The sequence below is a fragment of the Rhamphochromis sp. 'chilingali' genome (genome assembly GCF_963969265.1).
Source record: "Rhamphochromis sp. 'chilingali' genome assembly, chromosome: 5".
Taxonomy (NCBI): Eukaryota; Metazoa; Chordata; class Actinopteri; order Cichliformes; family Cichlidae; genus Rhamphochromis; species Rhamphochromis sp. 'chilingali'.
Genome location: NC_137932.1, coordinates 20,861,969 through 20,883,518, shown reverse-complemented (window position 1 = coordinate 20,883,518; position 21,550 = coordinate 20,861,969). Strand labels below are relative to the sequence as shown.

General features: G+C 39.5%; 1 protein-coding gene across 1 annotated transcript in view; it reads left to right on the top strand.

Annotated features, from left to right (window-relative positions):
• LOC308397092 (uncharacterized protein) overlaps positions 1-14,238 on the top strand; it is a gene marked incomplete at both ends in the record, with an annotated part of 535,410 nt that extends 521,172 nt beyond the window's left edge. Inside the window, one exon of the mRNA XM_080882807.1 lies at positions 14,121-14,238. Within this exon, the coding sequence (XP_080738933.1) occupies positions 14,121-14,238 (118 nt within the window). The remainder of the gene's footprint in view (positions 1-14,120) is intronic.
• Between the last annotated feature and the right edge of the window lie 7,312 nt (positions 14,239-21,550).

Genomic DNA, 21,550 nt, shown 5'->3' with positions numbered 1-21,550 from the left:
GTAACTGAGATCAGCCTCTTAGTAAAAAACTATTTTTAGTTATAGGAGGCTCCATTTTCAGAACATACTGTGCATAATTTTTGCCTCATTAACAGCCAAACTAGGCAGCTTACTGCTGCAAGTGACAGTTTGCGAGGCAGCTATGGTTGGCTCTCTAGCTCATGGCAGGATCATGAATAATGAACAAACCAGTAAGCGTTGTTCCTCAAATGATTCATTTTGATGCCTTTATGTAATGCATATTATTTATTATATAATGTGATGCCCTTAAGCCCTGATCTTCTGAACACACTAATGTTTAAACAGTGATCAGCTGTATCTGGTGACTCCATCAGTCATCTCTTCACTCTGATCCAGCACTGCTGCTGCTTCTATGGCAAAACAAATCAGCACAATTTTTACCAACATATTGCACCAACACAAATATACAATAAGGTATGTTGGCTTCTACATAATAATGCAGCTTAACAACAGACTTTAGCAGACACACATGGCTATGATAAAGTTAAGTAATTGTTTTGTAGTTTGAAGAACCAAGAAAAAGTTTTTTTCTTTTATATTGCATGAAGAAATAAAGTAATGCACACAGTCACAGGACATCATCAGCTATTTGTTAGTGAGTCCCTGAGGGGTTTTCACCATCAACATCATCCTACTGTTTTAAAACCAGACACAGGTCGACCTGCCCTAAAGTATATTCTGCTTTATCATCTATTTAATTCCAAATAGAACCATCATGTCTCATTCCACAAGACTTGAAATAAGCAACTGAGAACATAAGGTCATCAGAAAAGTTGAGATGCTGCATCCGTCCTTTACATACTGTCTTTGGTACAGTGCTGTGACTCTTGGTTTCATGCTTTGTCCTCTGGTATCCCTCAGTGACAAATATCCTGCCCTGTTAACTGTAACACATTAGACTCTTTTGTTCATCACACAAGCCGTCCTTTGTTGGTCGAACCCAGAAGCTTAATCATCTGTCGTTAAGCTGTGTTTATGGTTTTAATGAATTGCTATGAAGAAAGAATGCTTCCAGTTTGGAACATGGTGAGCAAGTATGACTGGGTTATTTCTAGTGGATCTGGACTTTTCTTTTCAATTCTTTTCTTCTCTTTGTTCCTTCCTTCCTTCCAGCCTCCCCTTTTCCTTCCTTTCACATTATTTGATCTATATGATATATTTATGTCTTCCTATATTTCCAAGCCAGGCATCTAATCCATTCAAATTGTATTTTGACTCTGTATTGTCGATAAAACTTACTATTAATACAGGGTTATAAATATCCAATCAAAAAATAAAAGAAGCCCCGGAAAATAAATTTCAAGATGAAGCTCTCTTTATGACACAGTCAAATAGTTTGTTCGCTTGATGTATTTTATGGAACAAAAGCTTCTGTTAAGCAGACACATTTTCACGCATCTAATCAAAAACCATTCAGAAAAACCTGATGAATTTGTGAAAGTGCTAAATGCAAACTGATCTTCAGCTTTTAAGATGCATTGTTGCCGTACTTAGATATACCTTTCTGTTTTTTATATGAAGTTTTAGAATAACTAGTAAATAAAAGATACAATGAATGGACAAGACAAAGAAAGGAAATAAAAAATAGAAACTGGAAGACCAAAAAAATGCAAAGAAAACTCTCTATAGACCTTCTATTTCACACACTATCACTGTAAGAAGCAGAGAAAATCAGATGCACAAAATAAATAGGTGTAGAAAGTGCCTTTATAATTGCACATTGCAAGTGTAGTGCATACTGTACCTTTTTATCCACTCATATTTTATGCATTATGCATGGATAGTGGAGCTCAGAGTATGACGATGTGCTACAGGGGCTTCGCAGCATCTGTTAATCTGTGCTATTGACTGAACATCTATTAGTCATGAGGAATCCGCTCCACCCACACACAGCTGACATGGATTCCCTTGGTTGTTGCTATTTTTCTTTACAACATAATTTTAATAATATTCATGCAATAAATTCATATTGTAAAACCTATGAATCCCAGCACTTTCCCTTTAAAATCCCATTCATAAACACACCTCACTGGTACTGACTGTTCAGTGGGGTCCACAATGCTGACAAAGGAATTGTTTTGGTTTTTTTGCAAAACAAAAACGAGAGCTTGATTTTTTTAAAAAGCCAAATAATCAAGAGGAACACTAAAAACATCAACAAATCACAAACCAGGAAGACTGAATGGTACAGGACACAAAAGGCATGAAGCTCAGGAACACCCAGGAGTAAAAATCATCATCTGACAAAGACAAAGGGAAGAAAGACCACATGCTTGTGACAAGTGGGAACACTAAGTGGAGAGGGCAGGTCTAAAAGGCAGGAAATGAAAAAAAATGCAGGACACAAAAACTACATGAAGGCACAAGGACAATAACCTCCAAAATAAAACAGGAAGTAAGCAAAACACAAGAGAAACATCAAAACAGAGACAGAGGAACAAACAGGAGCTTTATTGTGTATACATAGTATTGTGGCATGCACATATACCAGTCAGCCACAACATTAAAACTGCTGACAGCAGGAATGAAGACATTTCTTCACCTCATTACAGCTAAATATTTGTAATGAGGTGTCCTGGTATTCATGCATCTGTTACAGACTCAAGCCGTCAAGGTAATGTCGCTCCCTGATGGCAATGGCCTTCTCCAGCAAAACAATGGGCCCTGCTGCACAGCAGAAAGTATGAGGAACGGCTCAAAAAACACAACAAAGAGTCAGATGCATTGGCCCAGCTTCTAGACTCCCCACATACCAATCTGATACAGCTTCCCTGAGATGCGTTGGAACAAGTAAGATCAAGCCCCACCCGACAAACCACAGGATCCAAAAGTCCTGCTGTTGATATCCTGGTGCCAGACACCACAGGACACCTGAGAGGTCCCACGTCAGCGCTTTGGTGGGTCAGAATTGTTTTGGCAATCTTTATTTTTTTTTCTGCATCCTTGTGTTTGGTACTTAAACGACTGAGTTTCTAAAGGCGCTTCAAATCTTTTATCCTTTGTGTCATAATCTAATAAGAGTTTTAATCTGATGGTTTTTGGTTGGTTAAAACTAAAGCGATGCAGTTTATTGAGTTCACTGGGTTTCCCCCTCTTTTTACATCTAAACCTGTACTGTCAGTCTGTGCATGCAGAACAATTCATTTGAGATCGTAGAGATTCGTTTTCAACCTAACCTTTCCTGTTTGCTTAACTCAAATACCTCAAAACATTGAGACTGGACTGACTAACCAACACAAAGCGCAAACACACTGACCTACACCACCAAACCATCGCACACACCAACCTGTAAATGCTCTTTTGCACAATATTATTACTAGATATATTATATATTATTATTTTTTTTGCACTAACTTGTCTTGTAGCACCTTGGTTCCTGGAGGAACGTTGTTTCGCCTCACTGTGTATTTTTAAACTGTATATGGTTGAAGTGACAATAAAGTTGAACTTGGAAAACTTGGAAAAAACTTATGCTGATGGCTGGATAAGAAATTTGTAGCCAGCGTGCATTAAATTAGAAGTTATAGCCAGGAGTTGTGTAGCTCAGCAATAAATACTGGAAACATGGAAATAGGTAGCGTGCCCAGACACGGATACTTCAGGCATAAACATCTGGTAAAACCACAGTTTTTGTACACCTCCCACAATAAAAAATGTGTTTATTAGGGGGTTTTACACAGGTCGACAAAAATAAATAAATAAATAAATAAAATGAAGAGAAGAGAACCGAGAGAAGTGTCAAAAGCTGCTAATATTAAATAATTTCCCCCAGGGATCAATAAAGTATTCTGATTCTGATTCTGATTCTGATTCTGATATCAGTCCCTACAGAACCAAATGTTAAGGTGTTATGGACAGTTTCCTCATTTATATCAACTCTAATGGGGTAAAATATTTTAAAACTCATTCATTTAGACTTTTACAAGGCAGTTATGCTGATACAGTGAGCAGTAGCCATCACCTTTCGGCCAGGCATCCCCTCATCTGATTGGAGTCTTGACTTTGCTTGTGCCATTTAACTACATTTACTGAGAAATACCATGCTATGCCGCTAGGTGCAGACTGTACAAGTAGTTTGTTCTTTGAGTTTTGTGAGGAAAATTTTATTAATGGATTTGTATATGACACTTTATCACACTAATCATCAGATATGTGAGTCTCTGGATTGCACCTGTACAGTTTATGGACGCAGCTTGCTAAGCAAATGTGCTGGTAAATTTGCACCTCATCCCCTCAACCCAAATACAGTCACTTCTGGCTCCATAAAGCAGGACCATACTGGCTAAACACTAATGTTTAGGTAATTCAACACGGACTACCTCCATCCTTCACTCTGTGTCTCTGAGTTTCCAGATTTTTTACATTTCAAGGTTTTATGCTAAGCAGCCTCCATCGTTTTTCTAATGTAACTCTAAATTAGATTAGAAAACTCATCAAGGCTGGAACTATTTCTTTAGTAGTTTCCTAAATGTGTAAGGTCATCAGTGATTAGATCAGTGATTCAGCTCAAGCCTATAACCTCAGATTTATCTTTTGAACGCTAATAAAAAGTATGTTTTGGGACAAATGTAAATAAAATTTAAATTTGAAGTTAAACTTTAAGTCAGTTGGGATTATCTTTCATTCCCCAGATTGCCAACATTTTCCAGAACAATAAAATCAAATACAAAAACAAACAAACATATTCTAATAGGTCATTAATGATGGCCTAGACAGAGGATTAAAAATGAGACAAATTTGGCAAATTCGATTTCTCTTTGCAAAATGCTGTGAAACTATTTAATTTACTCTTTTTTTCTAAACTCCTATAAGGTTGTCAGCTTTTCCACTGGGGTTTCTGATGCATGCAAACTTTCATCATAAGCTCTTTAGGTTACAGCTTGTTTCTTTCCTTTTTTCCCTCCCTTGTATCCACTTTGCGCGATTTATAATTTATTCTCTGGCTTTGTCTTCTTTTCTGTATCCCGATACAGAAAAGATAAAAGATGACTTGATGTGGGAGTCAAACCGGAGCAAACAGAAGCATTAGCTTCACACTGCTGAACAACCAATTAAACAGCAAACAGCAGAGTGAAAGTGGAACATCTTTGTTTTGTATCACTGCGCTGACCATCTGCAATCCACCGAGACTTCTTAAGTTTCTGTTGCACTCCCTTCATTGACTCAAAGCAGCGGGAGCAAGCTAGAAATGAAGGACATGGAGGTTACGTTAAAAAAAAGAGAGCAAGAGCAAGAGAGAAAGGAAGGAGTGAAGGAGAGGAGGTGACAAAACCCACAGAGGGTAGCTCAGTTTTGCAGATGTTAAGGGAGCTCAAACTGGGCTCAGTGGCCGTGGACAAGCATCTGGAAAAGGCATCAGTGGATGTGGTTACAAGAGTAGAGAAATCTCTTCGTGGCTTCTTAAAACAGCTGCAGGGTTGTTTAGGGTTGACGGATGTTAAAATTATAACTGGGCTGGAATAATCTGTCCATCCATCCATTTTCTGGTTCCTATCCCAGCTGTCAAAGGCCAAAAGACAGGTTAGAACATGAACAGATCACCAGTGTGTTAACAGAGAGACAGACAAATCTTCATGCTCATGTTCACAAACCACAACCAATTCAGAACCCACTAACCTAACATGCATGTCTTTGGACTGTGGGTGGAAGCCTCAGTATCCAGAGAAAACCCACACAGACATGTGAACAACATGTAAACTACACAGAAAGGCCTCAGCCAGTTGATTCAACCTGAAGTTCAGATTTCATCAGATAAAATACCAATTTTGGCTGGTTACCTCCATGATGTGTAACGACATAGAGAAATACAAGTGCAGGACACGGTAGTCAGAATCCAAATCTTTAATCCAGGGTAAGGTTATGCACTAGGAAGGCAAAGTCCAAATACATAAAGGAGACCAGCAGAACAAAGACGACAAACAACGGAGACATGAGTAATAGTAACTGTAGAACATTGTAACACTCAGGTGCAATGAAAAGAAAAGAAAACAGGGAACCAGGGAGTATATGCACACAGACAGGTGAGTCACTGGCTAATTGAATTCAAAACAGAACAAATGACCGAATGCTAAATAACTAAAGTGTGAAACAAACAGGGTGCTGCAGAAAAACCTAACAAAACAAAAAAGACTGAATACAAACAAAAGAAAGTTAAAGAATAATAAGGAACAGGTGAACCAATGCAGCATTTCATGTGAGGTGGAAAGTTGGAGGCCCAGAGTTCCCAGCAGCTGGAACGCCTTCTCAAGTCTTTCCACTTTGGAGTTCTGACACTAGACTCCAGCAAGGACAGTAAAAAAAGAAGTAAAAGCACAGATCTAACCTAAAAATAAAACCATAAGTGAACTAAAAAAGGGAGTAATGCGTAATATTAATACTATACTATACTGTACTTTACTACTATAAACTGTACTTCTATCAGGTACTTTGTGTAACTAACCAGGGTTTGCTTTGTGAGTGACTCCCTTTATATCTGCCTGAATGAAGCTTTTCTGTAGCAGCTTTAATTTCAGGTCCTCTTTCACTTCTCTTGCTAACGGTGTGCCTCAAGGTCGTGTCTTGGAACCTATATTGTTTCTGCTTATCTGCTTCCTCTTCAGCACATTTTGAGAACATCTCACTTTTACGTTCTAAGGTGTTTCTAAGCTACAGCTCTTGCATAGGTGCTTAAACTATTAAATGTTGGAAGGCTGACGCACAGTCCCTCTGTGCCATGCCCTGAGCTGGAAATTGTTATTCATGCCTTTATTTCACCATATTTAGATTACTTATAATTCACTCGTTCACTTGTGTTGATAAAGTCTCCTTAGAAAGCATACTGACTGTGAGGCTTCTGACTAAGTATTCACATCACACCGTTGCTAATTCACTTGTACTGGCTCCCCATTAACTTCATGGTCCTGGGGTGGTGAGGGATTTTTCTTGTGTTCTTCACTCATGCTGCTCTTCAGGTAAAGGTGGGATGGGTTTGCTGTTAGAGTCTTCTGGTTCCCGTTCTTCCACTGATGCACCACCATGAGATTGCCATCCTTTGTTAACCAGTAAGCAGGTTCTTTTTATGACACTCTGTCCTTTCTCCTTGAAACAATTCTCTGTCGCTGAAGAGTCTCAAAGTGACCAGTCACTTCCTCTGCTGCTTTCTCCCTGGACACTGAGCAAGAACTTGCACCATTTACAATAATGACTCACCTGCTCGTCATTGCTGCCTGGATTAACCTCCCCTTGTTCTCTGACAGAGTTAGCTACCTGCAGCAAGCACAGACTCCCTGTTATACTCCATACTCCTTGTTTTCTTCCTAATAAATCATTCAGAATTCCCCCAAAAACCTTACCTTTAAAGGTCACGACACAGAATCTGCTTTAAGATTCTGGGTTTAACTGGTTTTAACACACCAACATACATCAGTGAACTTTTACATCCATACATCTGGCTGGAACACTCTTTCTTTGAGCCTGAGATCTGTGGACTCACTGGTTTCTTTTAAAAAATTCACCTTTTTGAGCTAGCTGCTGGAGTATTACTGATTTTGAAAGTTCTTTTTAACGGTTCAGGAAAACTTCACCAGCTTATTTCCATATATTAGTCAAAGGGGGAAGATAACATGCTGATTTGTACCACAGGAGCTGACAGGGCTCTCTTTATGGCTCTCTGGCAGCTGAGTGCATTTACAGGATGAAAATGGATTGCGGAAGATGTGGAGGGAAATTACTGTCAGAGTTGTTAACAGCCAAAAATAACTTTGAAATATAAATCGTGTAGAGGACATCTAAACATTTTATAACATGTCAGTAACAATAAGAGGCAAAGAGTCGGGCTTAGACCGTAGCTGACTGACAAAGAAGGAGCCTCGCTTTGGAGGATTTGTCTCATCTGTTCTCCCTCACAAGTACAGAAGCAAAAGCACATATGCAAACACTGCACTCCCTCTGCCAGACAGATGGAGAGACAGGCAGGCTTCTCAGCCAGTTCCTGCATTTTTCTCCAGAGCAGCATCCCTCCCTGTCCAGCAGCAGTGTACAAAGTCCTCATTTGAACCAGGTGCAGCCGTCGTTCAGCAGTACAAGCCAGCAGCAAACTGCAGCCCCTCCTTGGCTCTCTGCCGGCATGTTGTGTAGCTGGCCTGATGCCACATAGAGGCCGAAATAGAGTTTCTAAATAGATCTTGGAGGTGTTCTCTGCTCCGTCACCCTGTTAGCTGCATAAAGACCAACATATTCTGACTAAAACCAGAAAAGAAATTCTTAATATAAACATATATAACTTTTAAAAACTAAAAACTAAAATTGACATTTCTTTGTTAAGAAGACCACCCAGAGCACAGAGCTCATTAACATTTAAGCTGGAAACAGGGATTAGATAGGTCACATCATTCAAAGGCCTTGTTCAGTTGTAAAGGTCGTTTTATTGAATGAACCACAGCAACAGTGACAGTTCTCACAGTCATTAAAGTACCTCTATATATGTTCACACTCATGTACTTTAACACAGAACGGTTATACGACAGAGTGTGTCATCTCTGGCTGATAAATATCACAAATCCTGTTTGTATTTGCTGATTTTAACACATTTTGACCAAATCGTCTGTAATTAGTCCTGAAGAAAGGCCCCCCCAAAACAGTATTTTTCATATTTGATAAAACATCTCCCATGTATGAGAACAATTGTTGAGTAAAAATTATCGTAAATTACAGGAAAAAGTGTTCCTGTGACAGTTATTGTAAAACCCAACCATGCTGAATGGCAGATGCTACGCTTGTGCTCATGTATGTTTATAATACAAGCTTTGATTCATTCCAAACTGGGTGTGATGTTGGGCAGGGTCTTCCTCTATATGTGTGAAAAAGCAGAACATTGTTTTCTTAATGTATTGAGGGAATACAGCCCTACAAACATGAATGAACGATAAGCAAAAAATATATGAGAATCCATGATGAATGCATCAATTTATTTTCATTGAGTTTTGGTTGGGAACATCTCCAGAAACACAAGCCAGAGTTTACTTGTCATACTGGTTATGAGGGCAAAGGATCCACTGTTGATCATTGGATCATTCAGAGTAAAGATGGCTTAAAAGGAGGGGGAGGGAGCTTATTTTAGACAGTGAATGTCTGATGGGCTGTACTGAGGCAGCATAAGACAAATAAGGATTATTTTGAACTGTTAATGATGTAAAGTGACTTTTATAAATTCCAAGAACAAAAAAATATGGAGCTGTATAGCCAAAAAAACATTTGAGGAGGCAGACGATTGGATGGGAATAAGGAGGCCATCTACATCCACTGTGAGCACCCACTGTTGAACAGAGGTGGTGGCTCATCAGTTATCAGCTGCTTTGAGGTGTTTCAATCCCCACTCACACGCTGCCTCATGTGACCTCAGTAGCTCACGTGATGGTAGAGTCCAAGTGAATGATCCTTTTCTCCCCACCTTGGCTCATGTGTTGACCAACATGATTAATCCTCGACCCCCAGGACCACCTCCAAAGGAACAGTCCCTATTACCTAAATACCTGGGAATCTTCACCAGCTGTTTACAAACTGAAGAAACCTCTTGGATGAGAGGCGTAACATCATTATGAAACTAACAGCTGCCTTCTTTTTAAACTCTCAATACTACAGGTGTAATGTAACTCTGCAGATAAACACATGGTCATTCCCAGTGATGAGCTTCATGTGGGAAAACGCTAACATGTGAGTCATTTCTGCTTCTCCCACAGCTCCACTCATTTACAGGGAAGTCTAGTGCAGCAGCAAAGAAGAGGACTTGGAAGAGTTTTCCACCCACATTTTCATTTGCGTTTATTAGGATGTACAGCATTATTTTTGCCCCACCCTTGTGCACTCTAAACCTTTAGTTTCTTAAACATCTGTTTCACTGTCATCCCCATAATGCAGCTGAGATGCGAAAGAAAAATGTCAGTAACCCCTGAAAAAGCTGCTTTAAGAAAGTGATCTGTGCATTCATTAATTTGTGTCGGATTAACAAAAAGTAGAAATCCACATTAACACAGAATGAAACTGGCAAAAAATTTAAAAAGAGTATAAGAAAGTGTTAACTTATATTGCAAATTTGTGTACTGCATATTATTTTTTCTATTTCCAGCACTGTATTAGAGTCTTTTCATTGTTTTCTGTCTGTGTAGAGTGGCCTACATTAGTCAGAAAGCCTGTTTGTTTGAAAACAGAATTGAAAAGTGCTGTCATGTTGTTTAAACACTTAAAATGGAATAATCTGCTGTGTCTGCTATCTCATGTTACACTAATTATTTTAAATGTACATTTTTCATTTTCTTTTGTTTTACATTTCCAATTAAAAGAATGCAAACATCTCAAATAAAGGAACTACAGGGTTAGCAGTTATCCTGTACATTTATTATCATTACTGAGAGTAAATCCAAGTGTTAAGCCCCTCTGCAACCTCGAGTCACCTTCCAGTGGCAGTGCGAGACTCTCTGGCTACTGCCAAGGCTTAATTGCCAGTTATCTACACTTTAGAGAGAGAGAGAGAGAGAGAGATACTACATCCTGCCACATCCTCTCTTTTTTAATTGAGTTTTTTTTAAGTATTATAAAAATAAAACCTGTGTTAAAACTCTGGTTTCAGTCTCCACTTTACATTGCAGCTTGTGAGCCATGTCATAGCAGAGGTCTTTATCATTAATCCTCATGCTCACAGATATACACCTATACAGTATAGCAACATTAACATTAACATGCCATTTTCTGTAAAATTATGGATGAAGACACAATTTAAAAGCAGAATTCCCTATAAAATTTAAATATTTCACACTCTGGACATGTGTTGGTTATTTGCAAACATAAAACATGTCTCAGTTTCTAACCAAATCTTGCATCTTGTTTTCATTTGGAGTTGTTTCCATCTCAACCTGAATAGCTGAGCTGCCAACGCCTGAGTTTTGTTCGTCCCTCTCTTGCACCAACTTTTGTTTTCATCTGTCTCGTTCACCATAAACGTTCTTCCATTAAACCTTGTTGTTATCGTATTCCTTTGTTGGACCCAGCTGTAACGCAAACAGCATCTAAAAAAATGAAACTGATATTTAGTGAAGCCATGTAGTTGAGAAATTATGCAAATATTTGCCACATTATTTTACTTTTACCAGCAGAGTCACATAATTCCTTCAGAAAGTAATGATGGCCTACTCAGTAATTGCACATTAAAGATAAGGCGAGATAAGTTACAAGAAAATTTGTGTAAGTCATTGTGTGTGCGTGTGTGTGTGTGTGTGTGTGTGTGTGTGTGTGTGTGTGTGTGTGTGTGTGTGTGTCAGCCTCCACCACTCAGCACCACTCCATTAAGTCAGCTCTTGTCACCAGCAGACTGTGACACAAAGGCCTCTGATAGAGCCAGACTCAGAGTAAAACACACACACACACACACACACACACACACACACACACACACACACACACACACACACACACACACACACACACACACACACACACACATGCACACAAAGAGAATGTCGTGTCGCCATCACTTCAGAGGACATTACACTGATTTACATTCATTTCCCAAACACTCACCCAGCTATAGCTGCTACTAACACGAACCTAAACCAGGTTTATACTCATTGTAAATTTTAATGGTTCACATCAGTGCTTTTCTTTTTAAATCACAAACACTGACAAAAGAGCCAGAATGAATTTTAGTGAAATAAAAGCTAAAATCAGAGAATCAGTAAACTATGGCTTGTTTATTTTACCTATAAATTTGATATTCATTCAACTTTGCTGTATCTACATTAGACAAACCCTATCATGCTGTCCGCTTGAAGAGCCAGGTCTGGATCAAATATGGCTGTAGTGTAAACTGTAACAATAAATCTATAAGACATACACGAGGACAATGTATCATCTCTTCCAGTAATTGCTCCGGTTATACTACGAATTACATAAAATCTGCAGGAGAGCTTTTAAAAAGCGTGAATGTAAGAGACAGAGAAGAAGTGAAAGAGAGAAGAGTGAGTACTTATGAGTGCTGGCCAATCAAGGACAGTCATGTAGGGCTGAGTATTGAAGCTAACATGTTAGTGCCACAAACTGCAGTTTTTCTTGTGGCCACTTGTGGTTATCTCAAAAACTGAGTCCGTCCTCAAAGACTTTTATGTTACAACGAGCAACTTCACAGCATTAAAAAAAGCTAAAAATTGGGAGTCCAGAACCACATGTTGCAAGTTGCATCCATCTTTTATATACTTTTTTTCTGTTTTTACTATTCTGCCAGTATAGCCTTAATTCAGCTGCATGCACATGGCTAACATGTGCAGAGGATCATGCTTGCAGGTCAACAGATCCTGGTAGCCAATTCTGAAAAAGACATTGATCTGCCAGGTTACCAGTGACCTGCTTAGTGTCAGGGTTAGGTTCAACCAACCAACTGAAGCTGTAAGGACCGATGACTGATTTGAACACTTTGTAGTTTCTAAATCTATGCTTGTAGGCTAAAAAGCAGCAGAAGCCCTCTGGAAGTTAAAAGGTCAGTAAGAGTGGAGAAAGGATTCTTTACGTGTTCTCAGCTCTACTGAGACCAAAGGAAAACACCTGCGGTGTTACCTTGGGTCGGCCAACTGAGTCAAACACTCCGTGTTTATGTATTTAAGGTGAGATAAGGGAAGGAAAGACGGAGCTGCACTGCCAGTTAAACTGGTTTTAAATATTCAGAACAACAGACAGGTCACATACACTATGAATGCTGCTGTACCTGTCTGCATGGTGACTACATTTACAAGTGTGTGCATGTGAGTGTGTGAGTAAGCAGCAGTGTACTCACACACTGTGTGTAATCAACCTCTGAGAACAATGGGATTTAGAATGATTTGGGAGCCCAGTCACTGAGGTAGTAAATACTGACTAACCTGAAATACAGCAAGCAGAAAACTAAAGTAAATCTTTCCCCTGCTGTCATGGGGCATCTGAATACTTGGAAACAGCACAACATAAATTTTACCTTCCTTATTATAACCACAGGGTTAGACTAGACTAGGGGTCAGACTGTGAACAAGAAACAAGTAGTTTAACAAACTGCTAAGTACTGCATTACCTTTAGGAAAAATAATGTGTAATGTGTTACTTTTCCATGGTGAGTGGTCACAGAGGTCATCAGTCAAATTTGATTTAAATTGTGTGAGGCTTTAAAATTATATAGACCCTTTCCTGGATCAATATATTCATCCAGGAGGAAAACATGCTTGGTTCTTGATCGTTGCTGTTCTTACATTCCTTTTAATTAGTAAGTAAGCCAGTCAGTCTCCCTCATATACATGTACACTTCCTACATAGCGCTCCTCAGCTGCCGTATTGTCTTTGCATAGCTTAGCTTTCAAGCTTTCAAACTATTTTCTCCTGTTTTTCCACACATTTCCTGGTGAATCCGTATTGATTCCTGTTGGATTTTCCTGGCCTGTTTATGGACTTTCTACCCTTCTACCCGACCTCAGCCTAGATTAAAGTTTTTCATTTTAAATTTCTGCTCTTCCTCCTGTGTACAAAGTCCTGTTTCCTTTTAAAGGGTCGCAGATCATCCGTCACTCTTTAAACAGACTCAAATGTGAGGCTTTCTGCTTTACGATTTCATCACTGGCATTTATTCAAGGTCCCTTTTTTAATTTTCATAAGTCAAATTCTGCCATCTTTCTCTTCCCTGCTGCTCCTGGGAGTGTTTTATTTTCTGAGCACATCGTTATCATATTAATAAGCATCGAATCTGCATGCAGTTCCTACAGTGCACTGCACATTCTGAACAAAAAGATAATAAACCTGCACCCAGATAACCACACCAACCCTGTCCTCTGTCTTCCTCAGTCTTTATAAATCCAGAAGAAAAAAACCCTCCTGGTCCCATGCCATCCGTGCAATAAAGGAAACACTTAAGCTGCCTACGTTTCCCACAGTCCTCAGCTGCAGGCAGGCAGAAAGGACTGTAATTTGCCTGTCTAATTATCAGGCTATTTAAAGTAGTGTGAGTGTGTGTGTATGTGGAGGGGGGGTGGACACAAGGCAGTATTATACAGCACATTCACAGTATATAAGCGCACATCACAAACGCCCTGAGCTTCACACGAACATCAATATAGACACACACACACACACACACACACACACACACACACACACACACACACACACACACACACACACACACACACACACACACACACACACTTGCAGAGTATCTCCCAGCAGCTACAATAAAGCTGTCAGAGTCTGCAGCAGCTCGGGGAAGAGAGGAGAAAAAGAACAGATTGAGAGATAAATGGAGAGCAGACAAAGGGAGAGCTGAATAATTCATGGACGGTTTTTTTCTGAAGGAGCTCTCCTTTGTCATCATCTCCTCTCCCTCACTCTGAATATCTTCACCACACATGCAGCGCCGAGCTAGGAGGGGATGTTCTCAAACTTTTAAAACATTTTTTTCCCCAAACCTTGATAACAGCCACAGTTTCTATTGACGCTGATAGGGAGCTGTTTGCGTGTTCTATGGGCTTACATGGCATGCTGTGTATATCACGCTTTTCTTTATCTTCCTTATTAAATAAAGAAGCTGGAAAATGGGATTACTGTTGTATTCGCTTTATTAGTTTACTCTAACCCATAAAAACTTTTATGACATTTACACAAAGCCACCTATACAACCATTACTATTTTGGGGGTTGTTGTCCATCCATCCATCCATCCATCCATCCAAGAGGCTGCTGGAGCCTATCCCAGCTATCATAGGGTGAGAAACTTGGACAAGTAGCCAATCTGTGTGGCACGTGTTGTTAATTTCATTAACATCAAAGCAGCTGAAATTGATTAAAAACCCCTCTGCCGCTTAACTGACCAGATCAATATCCCAGATATGTAACTGACATGATTCAATCTGATTCAAAAATATTGCTTTTTCTTTTCTTTTTCTTTTTTTATTGGGGGGGGGAGGAATTATAAGAAATCTACTATAATCATGTAATCACATTGGCCATTTTACCAGAAAAAAGCTGAGTAATTTTAGAATTTTATCTTTGAGAATTTGCTGATTTTCTTCATTTTACTGTGATCAAAATGTGGAATTTAGTTTGTCATCCAATGAATCATCTCTTCACCCTTTCGGGGGTGAGTAATCTTAATCAGAACTGCTTTTCGGTGAAACAGCACATGAGATCCGGTTGTCACACACCTTTATGACATCTCACGGTTACTGTAAGTTTCTAATGGGACAAACGCAGCTACACCCAATTCCTGTCATGATTGTTCAGCTATGAGGAGGAGAGAAAGCATTCAGAATAATGATTTCTGTGTCTGTTTCTGCCTTTCAGGAAAGTTTGTGTCACAGTTATTAATGATTTTTATGGCATTTATCCCCTGGTTCACACAAGGCGAGATAAACTTCACTTCAGTCAGGACTTGGTAAATGGTAAATGGCCTGCATTTGTATAGCGCTTTTCTAGTCCATAGGACCCCAAAGCGCTTCACACTACATTCAGTCATTCACCCATCCACACACACATTCACACACTGGCGATGGTAAGCTACATTGTAGCCACAGCTGCCCTGGGGCGCACTGACAGAGGCGAGGCTGCCGGACACAGGCGCCACCGGGCCCTCTGACCACCACCAGTAGGCAAACATGGGGTTAGTATCTTGCCCAAGGATATTTGGCATGCAGCCAGGAGGCAGCCTGGGATCGAACCACCGACCTTCTGATTAGTGGCTGACCTGCTCTGCCACCTGAGCTACAGCCACCTTCTGCAAGATTTTATTAAATCAGATGTGGCATAAATTGAGAGCCTAGCTTGGGAGTCACCGCACCTAGTGCTCCGATTACCACGGGCACCACCGTTACCTTCACCCTCCACATCCTCTCGAGCTCTTCTCTGAGCCCTTGGTATTTCTCCAGCTTCTCGTGTTCCTTCTTCCTGATATTGCTGTCATTCGGAACCGCTACATCGATCACTACGGCCGTCTTCTTCTGTTTGTCTACCACCACTATGTCTGGTTGGTTAGCCACCACCATTTTGTCCGTCTGTATCTGGAAGTCCCACAGGATCTTAGCTCGGTCATTCTCCACCACCCTTGGGGGCATCTCCCACTTTGACCTCGGGACTTCCAGATTATACTCGGCACAGATGTTCCTGTACACTATGCCGGCCACTTGGTTGTGGCGTTCCATGTATGCCTTGCCTGCTAGCATCTTGCACCCTGCTGTTATGTGCTGGATTGTCTCTGGGGCATCTTTACACAGCCTACACCTGGGGTCTTGCCTGGTGTGATAGACCCCAGCCTCTATGGATCTTGTGCTCAGAGCTTGTTCTTGTGCTGCCATGATTAGTGCCTCTGTGCTGTCTTTCAGTCCAGCTTTGTCCAGCCACTGGTAGGATTTCTGGATATCAGCCACCTCCTCTATCTGCCGGTGGTACATACCGTGCAGGGGCCTGTCCTTCCATGATGGCTCCTCGTCTCCCTCCTCTTTCTTGGGTTTCTGCTGCCTGAGGTATTCACTGAGCACTCGGTCAGTGTATATATATATATATATATATATATATATATATATATATATATATATATATATATATATATATATATATATATATATATATATATATATATATGAATGTCTTCTCTAATGTATTAAAGCTCTTACAGTATCACACAATAACCATGTAAATAACCATGTAGTTCTCAAAGCATGAATGAGCCTTATATAACTTTGTATATTCACTGCAGCCATCACTTCATATTTCATTTTAACCAGGCTATGTTTTTTTTTTTTTAGATGTTAATATCTCGTGTCTTGAACTTTAATCTGCCGCAAACTGCATCTTATCTACTCGGTTTCCAAAGCTCAAACACAAGACAGCAGATACAGAACAATGAAGCTTTTATAACTCTGTGCATTTCTCATCTCATTTTACAGATTTGGCATTTAGATGACCCTGTGCAGCTAATTCAGAAGCAGAAACATCTCCAGAAGCTAATATTCTGACTGTGTGTGTGTGTGTGTGTGTGTGTGTGTGTGTGTGTGTGTGTGTGTGTGTGTGTGTGTGTGTGTGTGTGTGTGTGTGTGTGTGTGTGTGTTTTTAAAGAAAACTGACTGCTCTTATCAAACCACATCGGATTATGTCTAAATCTAATTTTTCAGAGTGAAGAAAAGAATTTCTGTTGCTGCAAAAACTTCTGAACTCTTGTCTTCTTTTGAGATGCCAACACACACACACACACACACACACACACACACACACACACACACACACACACACACACACACACACACACACACACACTTTTCCTTGCGCTGTGTGTGTGTAAATGTGTGTATGTTTCATTCAGCTAAATAAAGCCGTGCAGTGTTGGGCTCAGCATCTCTGCATTGACTGCTCATTGTGCTGCTGGGAAAGCAACAGTAGCAGCCCTGCGGATGATGCACCATGTCAGCAAACACATAACAATGGATCATCTGGTCCCCCCCACACACACACACACATGCACAGTGACAATGGATGTTTTGGGAGTGAATCGCGGCTGTCACTAAGCTTGTTTGCAGTATGCAGCTAAGTACAAACAACACACACACACAAAAGTTTCCAGGCATAAAAACCAAATATCAAAACATCCTGTTTTATACATTTTCCTGGAGTGCAACAGAGAAAAAAATTTGTTTATTCAAATGTCCTCAGAGCTGCGGGGCAGTAGCTTTAAACAGAGAAGGGCATTGCTTTGGTGGCTTTAGCCAGATAAACATTTATGTTAAGAGTTTTTACTTCAGGTCGTATAGTTGCACACACTCAATATGTCTGCCTCTACTGAAAATAAGTATCTGTAGTTCAGAATAGCAAACACAATTTAAGGAAGAGCACACCAAACCTCTGTAGCAGTATTTGATTTAAAGGGAATAATGTATTTATTTAATTTATTTATTTTTTAAATATATTTAACTTTTTGTCGTGCAGCAAAAACAAGTGCAAAGTGTAGGACTATGTTATCTGTCCTGTTGAAACCCATTTTAATATAATTATGTTCAGTATAATTTCATTTTTATACATGTGGATATGGTACATGTGAAGCATTTCATAGTTTAGTAAAAATTCATATAATTTCGTTTTCTTTAAAAAAATATACTCATTCAAAAACATTGTATGTGTATTCAAATTGTTATATATTTAAATGATTATAACTGTTTCCATAGGGTTCATAACAAAGTCGTAATAAAGTGATGTGATATTTAGACTCATAGTGTTCCATACATGCCTGCATGTTACACAAACAATGGCAGTGAGAAACATAGGCTTTGACCTTCATATCAGTCCATAAACCTTGAAGGAGTTTAACTCTATATTTTGACAACACCCACCACACTTGTAGGAATCATAGTTTCCAAGTTATACAACTTATTGTTGTTGTTGTTTTGACTGATTAATCATTAAGTTGACCTTGAAGATTTTGGTGGGTGAATGCCAAATTTTCATAGATTAACATGACCACTACCAGAACACCATGCTACACTCCTTCAAAGTTTTATAAGAATTCATGCAAAACTTTGAGCTAATGGGTTCACAGACAGACTGCTGACATGTGTGCACATATGATGAGTGAATGATGCCTCTGTAAATGCAAATGATTGCATCACTTCCCAGCACTGGACACTTGATTTGCGTGTTGCAATATTTTCCTGACAGGTGTTCTCCCTTTCAAAGTAAAGCCTTGTATGAATACCCAAATACTGAATGGATTGGTCAGACTCCCTCTGTGAACTGACCAATCCAGTCTGTTCTTGGACTTTAAACTGAAAAGAACATTAAAGCCAGACAGAAGCTGAATCTGAGATGACATTTTAGGAAAAAAAAAGAAGTTTTCCAGCAGTTTCTGAGGTATTGTGTTCAGCTGACATGAAGCGACTGATATGAATAATGTCATCAAGCTTTCCATTTAAAAACAAAAATAAGGGCGGGTAACTTGATGCCTGGTTGCTTGAAACTACAAACTCTGCATAAAACATGGATGTAGCCAAATCACATTACTCATTTGTTAGCGAAGTGCTGTTTTACTCTAAATGGGACAATGACATTAGAAAAAATAACATTACGTTGTAATAGATAAGATTTAAAAGTGGAAATGGAGACCATAAATGCACCAGGAAGCTGTTTACTGAGGTCATAAATCAGCAAAGAAAAAGACTATTTTCTCACAGACTTCTATACAACAGGACTTGACCCCTGCTGACCATTAAAAAGAATACAGGTTCCATATGCGTTGGTTTTACTTGTGACTGTAGCTTTCAGTCAGGGGATGGTGTCATCGAGTGGTTTCCTGAGCCATGATGTCCGCCAGTTTACAGTAATGGCCTGCGGTGATGGCCAATCACGGCCTACCATTCTACAGCTGCAACCACGAATTCAGAATGGTGTACTAAATGTGTTATGTCTCTGCAAATGTGTCAATGTTGCTCCATAGCAATTAAAAGCTTCATAAACATTAGTGTTTAGACATTTTACAGTTTCCACTGATCAAGTGGCCAAAATGACTTTTTTATGTGTTAAATATTGTACTTTCTATGTGTATATATTGAGTATAATGTAACTCTGTAGGTTACCTTGCTATTAGATGGTGTAGCACTCTTTGCTATAAACAAGTTAGGGAAGCTATTAAAGGGCAGTTGCTAAGCTAATTGGAATTAAAGGGAAAGTTCTGCCTTAAGTGCTTTTTATTACCTCCAGTGCTTTAATCCACATATAATTTTAAAATATTTGGTTTAAACATGTAGTCAGCAAATATCTCTTTTTTTAAGACAAAAAAACCCAACCTTGTAGAATACTACCATGGACTTTTTGGAAATTGTTTGTTTTCCGACTATATAAAGAATATTCATTGGTTATTGTGTTCTCAGATAAAATGTTCAAAGGAACAGTACAAACACATATCTGTGTGTGATGGTTAAATCACAAGTTTCCTGCCAAAACACCAGCCAGACAAGATTAGCTCATCTTTGGTTAAGCTGCAGAAAATACCGACGCCGAGAGTGATGGCTATACAGAGGTTGCCACCTAAATACAGTGCGAGAGAGCTGAAAGCTAAAAGTGAAGCTGGCCACAGATACCAGCTGCTAAAAGGAAATGTCTGGAGTCACTCTGTGGTAATGAAGCCTGAAGCAGCTGCTGTGTGGTCAACAGAGAGCTTATTCAGACCAATATGAGCATTTTCTAACCCGTGATTTTTTTTTTTAAGTGACAGTTCATGCCAAACACAATAATTAAAACACAATAATGTGCAGAAGTTTGAATTTTGCAGAAGGATTTTGTCTACTTCACACGGGTTCAGAAGTGTATATAGAGTCTCATATCTGTACATACATCTCCATTAATGTCCCTTTGCAAGCTGCTGACACTTTGACCATCAACGAGCTCCTCCTTGAGTTTCCTGGACTCCTAGTGTTCAGTTGTTGTATGATGTAGAAGCGAAATGATGGCAAAGAGAAACTACCAGTTGCAGTCAATCACCATTAAGATCAGTGATCACTAATAAGTTAATGGGCCTTGGACTTGTCAAGTTAAGTCACTGTAGAACTGCCTATTAAAACATTTAAGGGAGTGTGTGTATATACAATCATTCCTGCCTGGAAAAAGAGCAGGTTAAAAGAACTCATTAAAAGCCCAAAGTTACCACGACATTCATGCCATGATGACTGTATATAAACTTCTCACCACAAATGCAAATATGCCATTACAGTGGTGGAGGATCATATTAAACATCAAATGCCAAATTTTCAATTGAGGTCAGAGTAACCCTCATGAACTCAAAGCTCAGGCTTCAGACTGCTCTAACCACCATTTGTCATGGTTATGACGTAACTTATATCTAGCATGCATGAACTTTACACCAACATTATTATTGATTATGCCTAGAAAGTATTGATTTAATATAACTGGAGCAGAACGGATGTTTTTTTTTTTATTGTTTTGTTTTGTGGGTGGATTGTATAGAGGAGGAAGCAAAATGCAGCACACAAAGTCAGATGGTGCAGAACAAAAAGGGAATCATTTACCGGTTGTTTACAACGTGAAAAAGAAAAATTAAACAAGAACCACAAAAACAAAAGTATAAAAACTGGCAGAAACACAAAGAGAACACCAACACACACAAACAGAGGAAGATGTGTTTGTGTGGCACAAAGCGAGCTGTCAGGGTTTCCCCCATTGTTCATATACAGAATCTGCCTTTCCTTCTCCGAGTGGGTGTGGTCTCTGGCTCACCTGTTTTCTATCCATTCAATCAGTTGAATATATAAACCTGGCTTCCATCACCACTCTTCAGATTGTTGACCTCATGTTGCTCAGGCCTCTAATTACAGCTGGTTTGTCAGAGTGGGCAGGCAGGTAAGAGACTGCCTGACCCACTCTGGCCCCGCCTGCTGAAAACATTCTAGTACTGGACAGTCTGGCTGCTTACCCTGGTAGCCTTTTACATGAAGTACCTGTGTATCTTGGCTCTGAAATAAAGACTTACCAGAAAGACTGCCTACCTGGTTCAAATC